This window comes from Pagrus major, chromosome 18 (assembly GCF_040436345.1).
Source record: "Pagrus major chromosome 18, Pma_NU_1.0".
Taxonomy (NCBI): Eukaryota; Metazoa; Chordata; class Actinopteri; order Spariformes; family Sparidae; genus Pagrus; species Pagrus major.
The window spans coordinates 29,990,195-30,007,396 of record NC_133232.1 but is presented as its reverse complement, the minus strand read 5'-3'; the positions used below and the strand labels follow the sequence as shown (position 1 = coordinate 30,007,396).

At 41.4% G+C, this 17,202-nt stretch overlaps 2 protein-coding genes across 3 annotated transcripts; one reads left to right on the top strand and one right to left on the bottom strand.

Moving 5' to 3' along the window:
• Positions 1–294: 294 nt before the first annotated feature.
• On the top strand, positions 295–9,214 carry tm9sf5 (transmembrane 9 superfamily protein member 5). 2 transcript variants are annotated; one of them, XM_073486772.1, is made up of 18 exons: positions 336–621; positions 1,231–1,298; positions 1,411–1,504; positions 1,606–1,733; positions 1,901–2,030; positions 2,247–2,374; positions 2,501–2,615; positions 2,766–2,845; positions 2,958–3,063; positions 3,591–3,641; positions 3,992–4,124; positions 4,778–4,897; positions 5,027–5,084; positions 5,235–5,394; positions 5,482–5,633; positions 5,749–5,860; positions 6,247–6,418; positions 8,169–9,214. In XM_073486772.1, exons 1-18 carry the CDS (start codon positions 484–486, stop codon positions 8,234–8,236), a joined length of 2,013 nt encoding a protein of 670 aa, XP_073342873.1. In that variant the 5' UTR covers positions 336–483; the 3' UTR covers positions 8,237–9,214. The 2 variants fall into 2 exon arrangements, with proteins under 2 accessions (XP_073342874.1, XP_073342873.1); XM_073486773.1 differs by lacking the exon at positions 3,591–3,641 and having other exon boundaries at positions 295–621.
• A 3,248-nt stretch (positions 9,215–12,462) lies between these two features.
• gpr101 (G protein-coupled receptor 101) lies at positions 12,463–13,812 on the bottom strand. Its single transcript, XM_073486423.1, has one exon. The coding sequence runs from the start codon at positions 13,810–13,812 to the stop codon at positions 12,463–12,465; it is 1,350 nt and encodes a 449-aa protein (XP_073342524.1).
• Between the last annotated feature and the right edge of the window lie 3,390 nt (positions 13,813–17,202).

Here is a 17,202-nt window from a genome sequence, read left to right as displayed (position 1 = left end):
TTGATAAGCAACGTCAGTGTTATGTCCAGGGTGTCAAGTCGTTCTGGAGAAAACACAACGTCCGGTTTGACTCCTTTCAACGTAAAACAATTGTCAACGTGCGCGATGCTCAGTTTCGACGTGTAATCATTTATATTCGCACTTATACAAACTCCTCCTATAAACGATGTAATGAACATATCTAACATCAGCTATAAATGTACAAACCCTACATACTAAACAGATTACTTATCCTACACATTTATTTCGAAAGTGCAACTGTGTAACTTCCGGTATTAATCTTGTGACTTCCGCATAGCTTGACGGAACTGAACGTCACGGATGCTGGTTGCGTTGCGAGACAGGTCAGCTCAGCCGCTGCGTCCCGAGTAGAAAGACCTAGCTAACAGCGGTACAGCTAGCAAACATCCCACTCCCTGAGAAGAAGGAAAGCTCTCCTTCGCGAAAGTATACGCATCTTCGAAGAACCGTGTCCGCGTTAAAATGAAGAGGCGGATACACTTTGGTTCGGTGCTGGTTTATTCGCTAGTCTCGTATCTCTGTTCGTGCTCGGCGTTTTATCTTCCGGGTTTAGCCCCAGTGAGTTTTTGTGTAGAGGACCAAGGTGGCGAGGATTGCCAGGTATGGTGAACTGATAAGACTCGCATTTTTTATTGTACCGCGGATTTTCCGCTGTAGCCGATGTGGCATATTCGTTTTAGTTTATCTTCCTTAGTCTTTGCTAGCTAGCCAGTGCTCTCCTAAAGTAGGCCCCGGCTAATACCTGGAGCCGGAACACTGTCATAGTATTCTGACATATTGTTTATCGTTTTGACTGACACTTCCTGGAATTAGCAAGGGAAAGTAATATTCCTACTGAGGTATCGGGGTTTCACCAGCCTATCATTTCACTGTTAGCACATTAAAACATTCAAATAATGAATTCTGACAGATAATATAATTGTACCAATATTTTTGATTGGCCACTACTCTGTTCACGTCCTGGCGAAGATCAGGTAAGTTTGGACTGGCCAAGACATTGGGATCTAGCACCCTTTCGAGAGACAGATCAAATACAACGATCTAACCTAAATTAGTCTTTGGTTGCGACATTTCCCTCTTATTGACATTAACGTTAGCTGTATGAATGGACTTGAAAACGGGCAACCTGCCAGCTATGGTCCTGATGGCAGCTTTGTTTCATTGAATCAAAAAAAGACTGAAAGACAAACTGTTTTTGCTTCTTTACAGACAGTAATTCAGCTGTTTGTCAATCGCTTGGACTCAGTGGAGTCAGTCCTGCCTTATGAGTATGATGTGTAAGTAACATTTCATTTCTGCTTAAAGCTGCTCTGGTTAATGTCTGTCTATATGTTTCGCAGCTCAATATCATCTACTCATTGTGTGTGATCATCTGTAAATTTGTTAAAGGTTCGACTTTTGCAAAGATGCCAAGGAAAAGAGGCCTTCTGAGAACCTTGGACAGGTTCTGTTTGGTGAGCGAATTGAGTCTTCACCATACAAGGTGGGTGTTCACCAGAAAATGTGAGCCTGCGTGGTGTGCTGCATATTTTAGATTCCACGTATTGTCTTGATACAACATGACTCTTAATCTGCTTTTTATAGTTCAACTTCAAACAAGATGTGAAATGCAAGGCAGTGTGCAAGAAAGATTACAAGAAAGGCGAGCAGGAAGATGCAACCAAACTCGATTTTCTGAAGATGGGAATGCAGCTGAACTACCAGCACCACTGGTTAGTAAAATACATACTGTACTGTACTGTACTTGTTGACTTATGAGTTATCTAAAGTTTTGTTTGAAAGATGGAATACAGCAGTAAAATAAAATTGTTAGCAAACAGACATGAGCGCAAACTTTATCTATCAAGAAGCTTATTGGGATAAACGAATTGTTTTTCAGGATCATTGACAACATGCCGGTGACTTGGTGCTATGATGTGGAAGATGGTCAGAAGTACTGCAACCCGGGCTTCCCCATTGGCTGCCTCGTTACAGCAGATGGCAGAGCTAAAGATGCTTGTGTTATCAATGTGAGTTTTAATTTCTGTTACCTGGAATGCTTGAATTTGACAAGTTCATCCCAGAAAGAAAATGTTGCTTGCCATTTTCACATCATGTGTAATAATGTCTCTGCTTAGAATTAATAATAATATATATATTTTTTGTTTTATTTAGAGAATATTTAAAGAGTATATAGGATGCTTGCATTATGTCCAATAAGAATGTTCCTTTTTTTCTTTTTCCAGTCCGAGTTCAACAAGAAGAACACATTTTACGTCTTCAACCATGTGGACATCAGGATCACCTACCACAGCGGAGCCTCAGAAGGATGGAGAGGAGCTCGGCTGGTTGCTGCCACTCTGGAGCCAAAGAGGTAATTATGGTTGGAAGTAGATGCACATGATGCCACTGTATTTTGATTTAGGTGTATTCTCCCTCACTAATACCACATTCATTAATAGTATGATATGAAGGATTTTGTGTGTTTTCTGCACAACAGTATCAAAAACACGGATGAGAAGAACCCAACTTGTGAAGGAGGAAGCCCAATGGAGGTCTTTGGGGAGTTTGATAATGATGTGTCAATAATTTACACCTACTCTGTCACTTTTGAGGTAGGCCATCAAACTATTGTATTATACGAGTACCTATATGTAACAAACATTTAACGATATCTATGTGCCTATGATGATGATGATGATGATGATGGAAAAAGAACATTTTGTGTGTGATGTTTCCTGCAATAATTTTACTTCCCTTTACAGGAGAACAATGCCATCAAATGGGCCTCTAGGTGGGACTACATCCTGGTCTCCATGCCTCACACCAACATCCAGTGGTTTAGGTATGAAGTTATATTTCACAATGTGCATCACAGAAACACCCTCTCCCTTAAAACTCTCCGGGTCTTGATGCTTGTTAGTTGATGCTATGACATGTCTTGTTTGTTTCTCCAGCATCATGAACTCCTTGGTCATTGTCCTCTTCCTGTCTGGTATGGTTGCCATGATCATGCTGAGAACCCTGCATAAGGACATTGCCAGATACAACCAGGTCGACCAGGTAAAGGCATTGTTGAGCTCTCTCTCATTTGCAGCTGATCCAGATGTGTATATGAAGTTTTAGGATTTCTTTAAGATGCAGTTGTTAGAAATAAACCAACAACAGATTGTAGTATGACGGGTACAGTTTGGATCTCATTAGTTCTTGTCTTATTAATGTACTACAAGGAACCTGTTGCCACCATGCAAATTAACTATTCAAAGTAGCTGTTACCATACAGGTGAAAATCTAAACTTTTCAAACCAACAGCTGACTGAAAACTTTGAAGGGAGGAGCCTTGTTTCAGCTAGATGACCATTAATTATTGAGGATATATTAAAGGGGTTTAAAGGGTCACTTGATGTCTGTTTGTAGTTTTTCTCTTAGCCCACTTAGCTGAACTTTCACTCTCAAATATTGGAGGTTTACATCTGAATGTTTATTGGTCATCTTTATCACAGTATCATGGCTACTGCTTGTGTGAAATATCGCCAAGCAACATGGGTGCACAGTACCAAGAATTATAAATATTTTGTTACATTTCACAGGCAGACTTGATAAAGATTCCATCGACCAAGGGAAACTCTTCTCTACTCTATGTAAGCTTATTGAAAGCAGTTTTTGAACAGAATGGTTACTAAATCAGGTGTTTGGGTGTGTGATTGCGGCAAACAGGCACATTAGGACATAACGTAAAATGTGGTGTGGATATTCTTTAATGTACAAGTTATATGTGAGAATTGACCGAGGAGTTTTTCACACCAAATTTTACAATCTTTGTTAAACCAGGTTTTCACAGTATTCACTTTATTTTGCTTGGGTAGAAGTTTGTGAGGTATTATTCACTACTTGGTGGTTGGTTCACCTTTAACTTTCACCATTTGCAAATGTTAAGTACTTTCTTCCTTGATTGTGACTGTCTCTTTATTCTGTCTGCCTCTCTTCCCAGGAGGATGCACAGGAGGAATCGGGGTGGAAGCAGGTGCATGGGGATGTTTTCCGTCCCCCCAGGAAAGGCATGTTGCTGTCTGTGTTCCTCGGACAGGGCACCCAGATCTTCATCATGACCTTCATCACACTGTGTAAGGACTATTTTTACTTAGGCTGTAATAAATCATATATTAGAGTTTCATTCTTATTAACTTCTATAAGTAGTTTCCCTTTTACAAGATAAAATACATCATGGAGTGACACTAGTGTCACAATTTCTTCCCACACACAGATGTCACACCAATTTATATACTTTTAAGACTTAAAGACAGTTAGGACAATATTACACTTGTTGTTGTTGCCTTGTTAACCAAAATGTGAATATTAAATTGGTTTGGTAGATTAAACATGAAAACAGAGCGTATGTGAAAACTAACTTAAAATACAAGACATTGTGTAGAAATTTGCAATACATTGCTAGTTAAAGCTCGGCTGGTTGTCTCCCCAAATGTAGCTTGTTTATTTCTCTTTGTAGAGTTTTATTTTTCTCATATGTCAAAGTAACTGACAGCCCAACAGCCATCTTGGCAAAACAATTCAAGTGTCCATCCTATGAAATACAGTGAGCTACCCAAGAAGACACATGTTAGACAAACCATAGGTTTTACAGTCTGAAGTTATGGGGCAGCGTGTAGGTGGAGTATTAGAAACAGTCTTCTATATTGATATTCCAGTACATACTTGCAATGTTGCTGGTATGCTGTATGTCTGAATGAGTCCACTGTTGACTGTGTGTCTGCCGTAGTTCTGGCCTGTCTGGGTTTCCTGTCACCGGCCAACAGAGGGGCTCTCATGACGTGTGCTGTGGTCCTCTGGGTTCTGCTGGGCACTCCTGCTGGCTATGTGTCTGCGCGCCTTTACAAAAGTAAGAATCCAGAAAACCATGTTGTAAAGTTTCCTTTAAGTCTCACAACACAGTCAACACAGACTGGTTTACAGTCAGTGTGATCTCTCTTATCATGATATTGTCAACCATCTCTGTTTCTGTTCTCAGCTTTTGGAGGTGAAAAGTGGAAGACGAACGTCTTGCTGACAGCACTCTTGTGCCCAGGGTGAGTTCACTTGATGCATTTGGTCTGCTTTCATGCATTTATCTAATTTCTGCCCTGGAGTGACATGTTGCACCTTTATTTTCCCTTTCATCTGTCTCACATGTTAACCTTTCTCTGTGTCATTGTCCTTTGTTTACCTCCCCACCCTAGTATTGTGTTTGCAGACTTCTTCCTGATGAACCTGATCCTTTGGGTGGAGGGCTCCTCAGCAGCAATCCCATTTGGCACTCTGGTGGCCATTTTGGCTCTGTGGTTTGGAATCTCTGTGCCCCTCACCTTCGTTGGTGCCTACTTTGGATTCAAGAAGGCTGTGAGTTAGGCCTCCTGATTTATTAATTTGCCAAGCTTGAAATTAAGAGTTTTTAATATTTTTTTCTTTCTTACCTCTCCTGTCCAGGCAATTGAGCAACCAGTGCGAACAAACCAGATCCCCCGTCAAATTCCCGAGCAGTCATTCTTCACAAAGCCCATCCCTGGTATAGTAATGGGTGGCATCCTGCCCTTTGGATGCATCTTCATTCAGCTTTTCTTCATCCTCAACAGCATTTGGTAAGAATTCAGGAATGTCATCTGTCCAGATTGGCCTGCAATTCCTGTTTTGAACAATGTACACTCGACTACAGTTAAGGAGGAGTTTGACACATGTTGCCTTTTTATCTTCCAGGTCTCACCAGATGTACTACATGTTTGGATTTCTGTTCCTGGTTTTCATAATACTGCTCATCACCTGCTCTGAGGCCACAATTCTGCTCTGCTATTTCCACCTATGTGCTGAGGTATATAAATGTTCAGCGGACTTTGTCCCCCATAGAGTCTGAAAAAAATGGATGAATTGTACTTTAAAATATTCATTGTCAGTAACACATACTGTAATTGTCATATTGTAGTCATGCTGGTGTAACAGGGAGGAAATAGAATTGCAAATATCTAAAATAAATCCCCCCTGATGTTGTTTCTCAGTATATTCTAATATATATTCTATGCCCTTACCTTTCATCGTACAGCCCTGACAAAAAGTTATGCAAATGCTATTTTGTATAGGGAAATTAAGTCAACATCAATATGGGTTTTTTATTTCAGCATTTTCCATCTGCTCCAGATTTCAGTTGACCTATCCTAATTATCGCATCCTAACATGTCGTTTTATGTAATGTGTGTCCAGGACTACCACTGGTGGTGGCGTTCCTTCCTGACCAGCGGCTTCACAGCAGTCTATCTGTTTATCTACGCGGTGCATTACTTCTTTTCGAAGCTGCAAATCATCGGAGCTGCCAGCACCATCCTCTACTTTGGATACACTATGATTATGGTCCTCATCTTCTTCCTCTTCACAGGTGAGTTAAGTGACACACGAGCTCTTGAAATAGCTACAGTGATTTCCTGCTTCTCCCCTGAGTAATCACTTTGACACCAGGATAACATATTGTGATTGGTGGCTGTTATTGGTGAGCTCAGTTTGTTTAAAAACAACAAATGATCATCTATGTACTGTATGTTATATTCGTTCACTGCAATCTCCATTTTATGACAAGTAGAGAAGTTTTCTGCAAGTTACACAGAAAGGGTGTGTGTACGTAAGAACGGCCTTGTTTGCTTTGCTAATTATTGTAGCACCACCCTCCATCAGTTAAAGGTCGTGGTGAATGACGTTAGTTTCAGGACCTCCATCCTGTTCCTATGAAATAAGACACCAGGAAACAGTCCATACTATTGTGTAACATTTTTTGTTTGATATTTATTTAAAGCCAATCCTTGGCCCCTTTTCTTTCTACACTGGCAGTACAGAAGAACTGTGTCAACTGCAATTAAAGAGTATTTATTTGCTGGGGCTCCATTTGAACTGTCATTTTTGTTTAAAGTTTAATGAAAATCAGAGGGTCTGGGAGAAATAAGACTAGAATGTTCAAAGTCCCTCTTGGTCAGATCTAGTTTTGCAGACTTATTTAGGTCAACTGTACTGTCTGTGGTTTGCGGTTTGACAAGCCAGAGTCTAGTTTTATCAGGGAGTTCTGTTTTTTGTTCTTTTTTTTTTCAGTAGATCAAAAGGAAACAGGCAGCACATTCACTCGTTGCCATGGATGATAATAAGTCTATATGCAGTCAGGATTCCTGACTGTTGCTGCTCTGTGCTTAAAAATGCAGCTGCGTGATTAAGGTTGAGGAGATCACTGAGCTAGGATGAACAGAACATCGTCTCCACGTTGAATGAGACAAAGATTGACACGCGTTGACATGGCAACAGCACTCATTTGCCCTGTCCAGCTCTCTTGCACACCCACTCAGAAGAGAATAGGGGTGTGTGCGGGAAAAGGATAACATAGGGGAATTAGATAACAGCCTAGTCTTTATGTCGCTCGGATATATACTCCTCACCATGATGTCAAATGATGACATTTTTTATTTTATTATTCTGTCATTAGGCCAGATAAAAGTTAGCCTGCCGCACTGCTTGACGCTATCTTAACACAGAGCTGTAAGTAGCAAGGGGACGAGATGTCAAAAGATTACCACCAAGAAATAATCCAAGGATTCAAGGAAAAGATGATCACTTTCCCTCCTTGCTTTCAGTTTTGATCTAAATAATCCTAATCTCTTTCATTCCCCCTTTTTTTAAGTTTTTATTTCCTTGTCGGTCGTTTTCACCTCATCCCAACTTTGATCAAATTTAATTCGGGATTGGGCTGCATGGCCCCCATTGAGCAGTCAGACAGGACTTATACCCACATGAATTGATTCAGTATTTTGACCAATCCTGCTTCTCAACATCGGAGGAGAATATTCTCTCTCTCTCTCTCACTTTCTCTGACAAAATAAACCGCAGGTGCCAGAGTTTTTGCTGTTTTGTAGAGATTGCAGTCCCAACCCTGTATTTTTCGAACTTTGAGCGGATGGAAGTTGGTTTTGCGGCAACAAATTTGGCACTTCAGGATTTTTGTTTTTTCCATCTGTGCTCCTGAAGTATATTAATTGCAGGACCTTGTGGCCTTTCATTAATTTTAAACTTTACACACATTTGTCCCAAACAGATTTTAAGTTGTTATTTTGAAGTCATTCATCTAACTTTTTTCTAACCTTTTTTCTCAGGTACAATTGGCTTCTTTGCCTGCTTCTGGTTTGTAAATAAGATCTACAGTGTGGTCAAGGTGGACTAGAGAGGACTGAGGGGAAAGACTGACTCCTTGCGTTGGCAGTACTGGCCTCCTCAGTGCTGACTGTGGGATTAAAAAGGTCTGAATGGACCTGAACTGAAACCATCATAGAAAAGACCCGAAGAGCAGAGCCCGTCCTCTTTTGTGCTTTAAACTTATGTTGCTGTTGTTTTTCTTTTTAAAATATATATATAATTTTGTTTCCACTGTTGACCAGTAATATTTCGAGTGGCTTCTTGAAAATCAGTTTGGGTTCGGATGATCTGTCATAGTAAGTGGTTTGTTTTGGTGGGTTAACAAGAAAACCTGAAATGTTATTATTTTTAATTTTCTAAAGGAAGTAAAATGTTCTGTATTTTGCTTTTCTACTCCCTTTACAGTTAAATGTTTTGTTTTTCATTACCTGTAATGTAATGATGGAAAAAATGTGTGTACATATACTGTATAGAGCGAGCGAGTGAGAGAATGCTACTTAAAGATTGTCACCTTTTATGGAACTTTCTGTAGGAGTTTTGTTTTTTCTTTCTTTTTTCAAGGTAAAGATGGGGCTATACATCCTTAAATATGAGCCTGTATTGTAGTTCAGAAAGTATATAAAACACTGACATTACTATGATACATGTCCATTCCTTTGTATTTGGTGGCTGCATTTAAGTTGGCATAGAAACAAGGGGTACACTTGGTTAAGAAGCACATCTGTACATAGAAGATTATGCTACAGCTACAGTATGTTGCACATGAAGGATGATCGCTCAGTGACATGCCTGATTTGTCTGGCCCCAGGAGAGATTCTCACCTAGTTATCATAATGCAATTCATGAATTTACTGATCAAGACCGTTGAGATGCACCCTCTTTAAGTTGTAATAAGTGGTTCGCTGAAGTTTAGCTACATTAAACACTGCTGCCTTTTGCTTCGAGCAGTGCGGAGACATCACCCAAGGTGATAACATTTCTACAAATAAATGCGATTAATTCAAAATGAAGGCCGAATGTTTTTATTTCTTTGAGCCAAAACAGTGCATACCTGGGCAATTTACAAACAATTGACTATATTTCTTTTTGGTCTATGTTAGATACTTTTAATTTAAATGTATCCTACTCGTATTGATTAAAAAGAACAGATAAAGTAAACACTAAGTTACTTGAATAAAAAACTAAACCCAAAATATTGACTTCATTTTATTTGCAGTGCCCCCGTCCTGTCAGTATTCAACAGCTGGCCCAACAAAATCCAACCTGTATCGAGACTAATATCAAATAGTATCAGTTTGTATAAAAACTCATTTTGTGTGTTGTATTTTAATTAATACATTTTGTCATTTCAGTATTTTGTATTTTATGCTGATATATTTGATAAGCAAGTATTTGTTATTTGTGACAAGATGCTTCTGGATGTATTTATGCCCATCTGACTGTCAGTTTATACATTTTTAATTGGATAATTCTTAATGGTGATTCATCTATTATTGATTAATCATTAGCATGCTTAGTTTAGACATAGAGCTATGGGATTAGGTGTTCAGTGCTCAGAGGAGACGGTGTAAGGATGAGTATATAGTAACTGCAAGAATTATCTGAGAACCTTCACGGTTTGATACAAACAGTGTAGTGCGCTTCTTGTGGCCCCATGTTATTCTCCCTGAATCTACTCCAAGATTTTCCTCTGAATCTTCATTAATTTCTCACATGTTAGACTATATATATATGACTATTAATATATAAGTAAGTAACCGTAACAGTTAAAGGTGCAATATGTAAAAAATGTAGTTGAAAACATTCAAAAGGCTTTGCTGTCATGATATTCATGTTTTGTGTTGCAGATATCTAATGAAGTTAGCAACAGCCATACTGGCCCAACATACCTGTGCCAGCGGTGTAAACACCAACACTATCCTTATGCTCCCATCTCCCGGTCTGGGCCACTACATGCGCGGCTACTTGAGCTAACTAACTGACAGCAGCCACAGTTAGCAGTCACTCGGGTGGTATGCCCCTGTCTGAGTTTTACTTTGACAGCTTGACCATTCTTATATAGTGAACCTTTTACTTTTGTTTAAATCTAATGTCATTACTAGCAGGTAATTTAAAAGTTCTCTGATGTTAAACTTTTTTTTTTTTGATGAGAGTTTGAAACTGACCTAACACCATTTGATATACATTTTATTCATGCATTTCTTTACTCTTATTTCTGGAATTTTCTTCACTCATATCTCACTCCTGGTTATACATTATGTTGCTTGCCTGGCCTCAAATGCAAACACTTACTACACAGACATCCTGTGTGTTAGCAGTTTTCCTTATTACATCTATAGCCAGGCGTTTTGTTAATGGGGGCAGTGAAAAACACCAACACGTGTTGAATATAAAATTGTACACGTATTACTTACTATTAATTCACTTTTATTAAACAACAGACACCTTCCGATGTTGGATAATGAAACCAGAAATAATACAAAAGCACAATAGAAATCACAAAAATATGTCATTTAAAGCACTTAAAAACATTACTTTCTTTTATGTGATGATACATTTCATTACATACTTTGCAGTACCCTTTGTCCTTCACAGAGCAACACTCTAACAAACTTACTCTACAAGTTTGATTGTCGTTCATAATACTGTAGTACGGATTTCTCCAGTGACCTTTTGAATAAACCAAAGCTCAAATCCACAACAGTCAAGCAGGTGCGACTAGTTGTGAGTTGTTTCCAGAAAACTACCACAGTCTCATAAATAATAATAATAATAATAGTAACACACTGGGAGCACCCTGGTTTATACTGCTGAATTATTTTTTTTTCTTTTCCAAAACGCTACAAAAACATGACAGAAAGTGGGACGAGACACGCTTTTCAAATAATGCACATAATGCTGTGATGCACCTATGACATCCTTTGGCATCACATCATAAATGGGTTGCCGTTTTCTGAGATGAGTCACCGCAAGCATAAAACACTTACATAAGAACTCACCCGCACCGTGGCTTTAAACAGACAGCTTTTTCTATTACAAATACTGTGTCGGGAGGTATCTTTACAAATCTACATGTATTCTGTGGACTATAAGACATTAGTTACATAAGATCTTGCGGCATGCGGCCTACGTTAAATAACTGGTGCAAGGAGTCCACTAGAGTTTTTTTTAAAACATTTTTTTTATCATACCCTGCTCTCTACGCACTGTATTGTTTCAACAAATATACTGTGCTTCCTCAAAGAAAGGCTGACATTACAAAGGCAGCAAATACTGAGTCCAGATACACATTGGCGCACAACAAGATGCAACATTTCTACCTTGCCTTGGTCGAGTTCAAGGAAACAAAGAGGCTAAGACAATGTGGCCAAAATCACAATTCTACTCATTTACTCAAAAGGCGCTTTGAGACTAAGAACAGTAACAGCAACAGGGACGTAAACACACGTATATCTACTCGCTCAACTAGATTTAAAGAGCAGGCATCACATTTTTCCACGAGCATACCCTGAGTTCATTAGTTGCAGGCGATGCTTGCCTGCGCTAACACAAGGACAGAACATCCTGTGCCCCTCAGGCAGGATTACAGAGAATACAACAGAGACAATGTTTAAAGGAGATAGTTGTGCAGATCAATACCTTATCAGAGACCCCTGTGGCCTATAGAGCAAAGTGATCAGAACACCAACAACTTTGATCCAACATCATTTCTAGAGAAATGTTATTGCGAGCAAAGAATTAAATACAGATTAAAAGCTGTTTCTGGTTTTACTTTTATTCTAATCTTTTTAAAAATTGGATTGATTTAAATGCAAATGTTTTTATAATAGTAGCTGGGACAACAATTGTGTACATTTAAAACAGTTATGATGGTTTGTGAAGACGAAACAGAAGCACACAGTCTGACTAATCAGACACTTGGTGACTCTTAAAACTGCTTTTACATATAAACAAAGAAATAGTCAATGTTCAGGATTTCTTTCACACAGCCAGTATATTATACATTCATCAGGCAACAATGAATTGACCAAGTTATTCTTTAAAGACATATATTCAACCAAAAATCGACAATTTCATCAATGACAAACTAGTAAAAGATCATTACGTTGGTGATGAAGTAGATGATACAACTATTCCTAATGCCAGCAACTTCAGAATGAATAACCCTGTTGTTAAGAAGGCATATCAGCTTATGTGTGAACACATTGTATGACAAGAGCAAATATGGTCCATCCGATGAATCCTCAAGGCAGTTTATGTGCTTTGTTTGCTGTGGACCGTGAGCTCCCGCTCAGAGCTGACGCTGGTTGAGGTGGTGTCTTTGCGACTGTCCCTCGACTTCCTCTCGCAGGTGGGAGAGGAGGATGTGGTGCACTCCTCCCATGTCCGCAGAGGGAGCACTCGAGCGGTCAGGCTGGGCAGGTGAGAGTGAGCACCGAACCGGACCTCCGTAGTTGTGAAGCAGCTCTCCACGGCAGAGCTCTGGCTGGGACGGCCCTGCTTGCAGAACATCCCACAGAGCAAAGCTAGGAACTCTTTCCTCACACTGCGGTGCATGTAACCGTAAATGTACGGGTGGAGGCAACACTGCAAAAAGAAGAGCACGAGGGCAAGGGAGGACAGCCAGGGGGGTACAGCTGCTCTGGCACTCATTGATATAGTATTCAGTATGCTGTAAGGCCCCATGCTGAGGATGTATGAAGCCATAATCACGAATACTACACGAGCTGCCTTGCAGTGGTAGTGGAAGCGTCTGTGCCTGACTCGAACAGGGTACCCTCTGGCTGAGTAGGGGCCATCAGGTGAACTGGCCTGCTGGGGCTGTGGTTGGGGTTGCCGCTGTGGACTGCTCGGTCCCTGGAAGTCCTGCGGGCAGGGCTGGGAGTAGGATTGCGTCTGTATGGGGTGCACAAGCGCGTTCTGCCTCCGAGCTGCTCTGAACACCATCCAGTAACATCCGAGCATGATGAGCACAGGCAGCCAGAAGGAGAAGGTGGACACCACGGCAGAGTAGGACAGGCTGGAGGACCACACCACCGAGCACACTTTGTGATGGCGGTCAAAGTCAATGGCCCCCCAGCCGTAGAGGGGAGGTGTGCTCTGAAGGAAACTGAGCACCCAGGTGCAGATGATCAGGTTGGTGCCCAGGTGAGGGGTCATGCGGGTGGGATAGGACAGAGGGTGGATGATGGCCAGGTAGCGATCCACAGACACAACTATGATGGTGTTGACTCCAGCGAATGCGAAAAGGTGCATGAGCACCACCAGAGCCTGGCACAGCCGGGCATCCAGGGGCCACACACCCGGCACGGTGGCTGCAATGGCAAAAGGCATGACTATTATGGTCTGGAGCAGATCTGCCAGGAGGAGGTTGAGGACGAAGCGGTTGGCCACATGAAGGAGCTGAGGTTTCCTCTGGAACACCAGCAGAACCACCACGTTCCCAAACAAAGACACGCACACGATGAGAGATATGAGCACCATCTTCACCACGCTGTTCACAGCCGAGGACCAGGCCGGGTCTTGACCGGAGCCGTGGAGACCGTGCTCCCAGGGAACATCTGTGAGATTTGTGCCCATACCTGGCGCCTGAGAGCTCGGCATCGCTTGTCCAACAGCAGGGGCAGTGAGTTTGCAGAGTCAGAGTCAGGTCAGTCCCATCTTCATCAGCCGAGACAACCAGCCGAGGTTCTGTTTGGCTTTTCAGGACGTCACAACAGTAAGCTGCTGTAGCTGGTCCCCCTTATTCATGTGCAAAAATTCAACATGCATCTCACATATCATCCATTACACGTGAGCACAGTCCTGTAGCCTGTAATGCTGGAGATCATCAACACCGATTCGGCGTTCATCGTGATCAGTGATTAATCCCTGAACGTCTCACCCACCTAAACACACACACACACACACACAGGCCCTGTTCCTCCTGCAGCTCACATCTGCAGGATGGGAAAAAAAATGGGAATGATATAAATGCCCAATCGTTCAAGCATCGACTGAGATCGTCCAGTCAGTGGCAAATATCGCGGGCTGCTAATCTGTAAACGACGTATAATACCTCGAAATGGTCAGTGATGCGATGCTTTGCTGGAGGATGCTCGCTCTCCTGCGCTCGGTGGTTTTTCATCGCTTCGCTCCCATCTCAGCCTCGGCGGCTCCAGTCAATGGCAGCGAGCTTTCACGGCTCAGCTAACATACGCTGCGTGTCTTCACCCAGCGGGGGTCTCTCATCCAGACGAGCATATCTCTCCTCCGCTGCTCTTTTCTGGGATTTCATGGCAGATCAAGCTTTTTTTATAATTTTTTTTTTATCAGCTTTGATTCCTCCTTAGGCTACTTACGGTCGGGTCTCATCTCCGAGGTGTCAGGAATAATAATAATGTATAAAAAAAAAGAAAAAGAAACATCGAGGACACCTGCACTGAAATCTCTCTCACCGCTGGAGCTTGTCACCGACCCCCAACCCCCCTCCCATCCGTTTTTTCTCTCCCTGTTGTTGTGGATGCGCGTTTCACGATCCTGTCTGACACCTTTTTTTAGTCTGTGCATGGTGCAATCACAAGGTAGAAAACCACTATCCCCATTTTCTTTATTTGAAAAAACAGGCTAAATTAATATTATTTCATCATTTTAGCGACATGCAACCGCAGTCCTTTTGTTGTATAGATCAATTAACAAGAAATGTTTTTCATTTCAGTCTTTTTGCTCCACACAATAATAATGATAATAATAATAATAATAATAATGATAATGATAAAAGCCAGATTTTCCATTTGGCCATCTCAGCCAGTCTCTCAGATCTCCTTAGTAACAACAAGTGATTCAATCAGGTGGCTGTTACAGTGATTGTGAAAAGGTTTCAACAGTGTTTCTGTCTCCTTAATTATTAATACCAGGCCAGTGTTTCAGTTTATTCCATAACAAGGTTATAAAAACAACACACGCTTGATACATTTGTTGCTTCGCAGGGTTAGGGTGTTGAAACAGGTTTGTGCTTTGTGAGTTTTCTTGCTGTTGTTCTGCCTGGTATGTTGTCGTAACGAATCAGTCAGACATAGTGAAAACCGGTTTGGGTCATTATGTCCTCTCAGCACATGTTGTATTCATTATTTTGTATGACTGTGATGATCGAGCAAGGTTTAGCTCACCCTGGCCTATACTTATTGTTGTGCAGTTATGGAGAAGATACATATTTCTGAGTTTGTATTATTGCTGACCTTAAAGGACGACACAGTAGTTTTGTTTTGCTTATATTTGGCGGACCCTGCCACCTTTCTAGCTGCAAGCAGTGTTCTTGGCACCTTATTTTCCTCTGAGAACAGCTTGTTCATTCATTCAGTAAGCTTTTGATGTCTAAACATCACTTTTTTTTGCACAACCTGCCTCTTCAGAATCAGAATCAGAAATACTTTATTGACCCCAGAGCAGACATTGGTATCTCACAGTTGCTCCTTCGAGAATGGAAATATCACAATACAGAGAGATTTGATTAAAAAATAAATAGAGAGGACAATGAGAAATAAGAGTAAGTCATTTATTTATTATGGCTGTTAACAGGGTGTAATAAGTTCAGGGTCTATTGACTCAGAGCGTCTGACAATCTAAGGGAAGAGGTGAAAAGTCTGGTGGCCACAGGCAGGAATCACTTCCTGTGGCGCTCTGTTGTGCACCAATTGGAAAGAGTCTTGCACTGAATGTGCTGAAAGACCAGCTCATCGTGGAGTGGGTGGGAGACATTGTTCAAGATGATACATAACTTGGACAGCATCCTCCATTCAGAGATTCCTTTCTGATCAGTTCGTCGAGTATGTTGTCATCGGCTATCCTCAACCTGCTGCCCTCGCACACAACAGCATGCAGAATAGCAGTGGCCACCACTGACTCATGAGGCATCCTCAGCATTGTCCGGCAGATGGTAAAGGACCTCAGCCTCCTCAGAAAGTAGAGACAGCTGTGGCCCTTCTTGTAGAAGGCTACAGTGTTCTTAGTCCAGTCCAGTTTATTGTCTGTACACTGCCAAATACTTGTAAATGTCCACACTGACCCCCTGAATGGAAACAAGGGTCTCCGGTGCCTTAGCCCTCCTCAGATCCATGATCGGCTCCTTAGTGTTTGTCACACTGAGTTGCAGATGGTTCTGTTCACACCATGTTACAAAGCTACCCACCACAGCCCTGTACGCAGCCTCCTCACCCTCACCGATACATCCAGAGAAAAACGAGCAGAAGCAAACGCAGCGGCCTGCATGCAGTTTGATGCCTGCTTTTAAAGTTTGTGGAGGCAGGATGGCCAATAGGTAAAAGAAACCAGTCATTTACCAAACTGCTGCTGTGAGCTAGTGACTGAAAGGTGGCTGGTATCCGATCTACAGCACCCACCATCTTTCCTAAGTGCCCTCGAACAAGGCACTGAACCCTAAAAACTGCACTGGCGGCAACCCTGTGCTTGGACATCTCTGATGAAATGCATAGGGGACTGTATGTATGAGTAACTAAGAGGGAGAAGACACATTTCATTGCCTTCTTGACAATAATCTTTTCTGGTGCAAAGCAACCTCGTCTTCATATTTCTGAGTCAAAGGCAACATGCACACCACTTGCTTTATTTTTCTTTTTGTGGTGCAGGGAATCAAATCCCCCCCAAAAATCAATAATAAATCAATGGAGAGGTGATAAGTGGGTGCAAGAATTACTTTTTTTAATTGGAATTCAACACCTCAAAGAACTATAATACAAACGAGACTGTTTTAAGCATTTTCGATTATAAAAGTCCTCAACCACACTATAATTAATATTTTTTCACAGTACTAAGACATAGCCGGTAGAACAGTCTCACTTCAAGATCCAGTAATTGTTCTTGAGCCTTTGATCGCACCGCACTATCTTCACTAGCAGACGTAGTTTGGAGTTCCTCAATTGTCCATATGTTTTCCCCCCAAGAGCCTCTAAACGGCCACTTAAAATCATTCTTGACTTTAAAAGCAGCATTTGACAA

What these genes read in the sequence shown, in the direction of transcription:
- gpr101 (XM_073486423.1), bottom strand. Translation starts at nt 13,812, where the DNA reads ATGCCGAGCTCTCAGGCGCCAGGTATGGGCACAAATCTCACAGATGTT.
- tm9sf5 (XM_073486772.1), top strand. Translation starts at nt 484, where the DNA reads ATGAAGAGGCGGATACACTTTGGTTCGGTGCTGGTTTATTCGCTAGTC. An exon ending in GATACAACCAGGTCGACCAG is followed by an intron (nt 3,064 to 3,590) that starts GTAAAGGCATTG and finishes TACATTTCACAG; the next exon opens with GCAGACTTGATAAAGATTCC. An exon ending in ACAGCACTCTTGTGCCCAGG is followed by an intron (nt 5,085 to 5,234) that starts GTGAGTTCACTT and finishes TCCCCACCCTAG; the next exon opens with TATTGTGTTTGCAGACTTCT.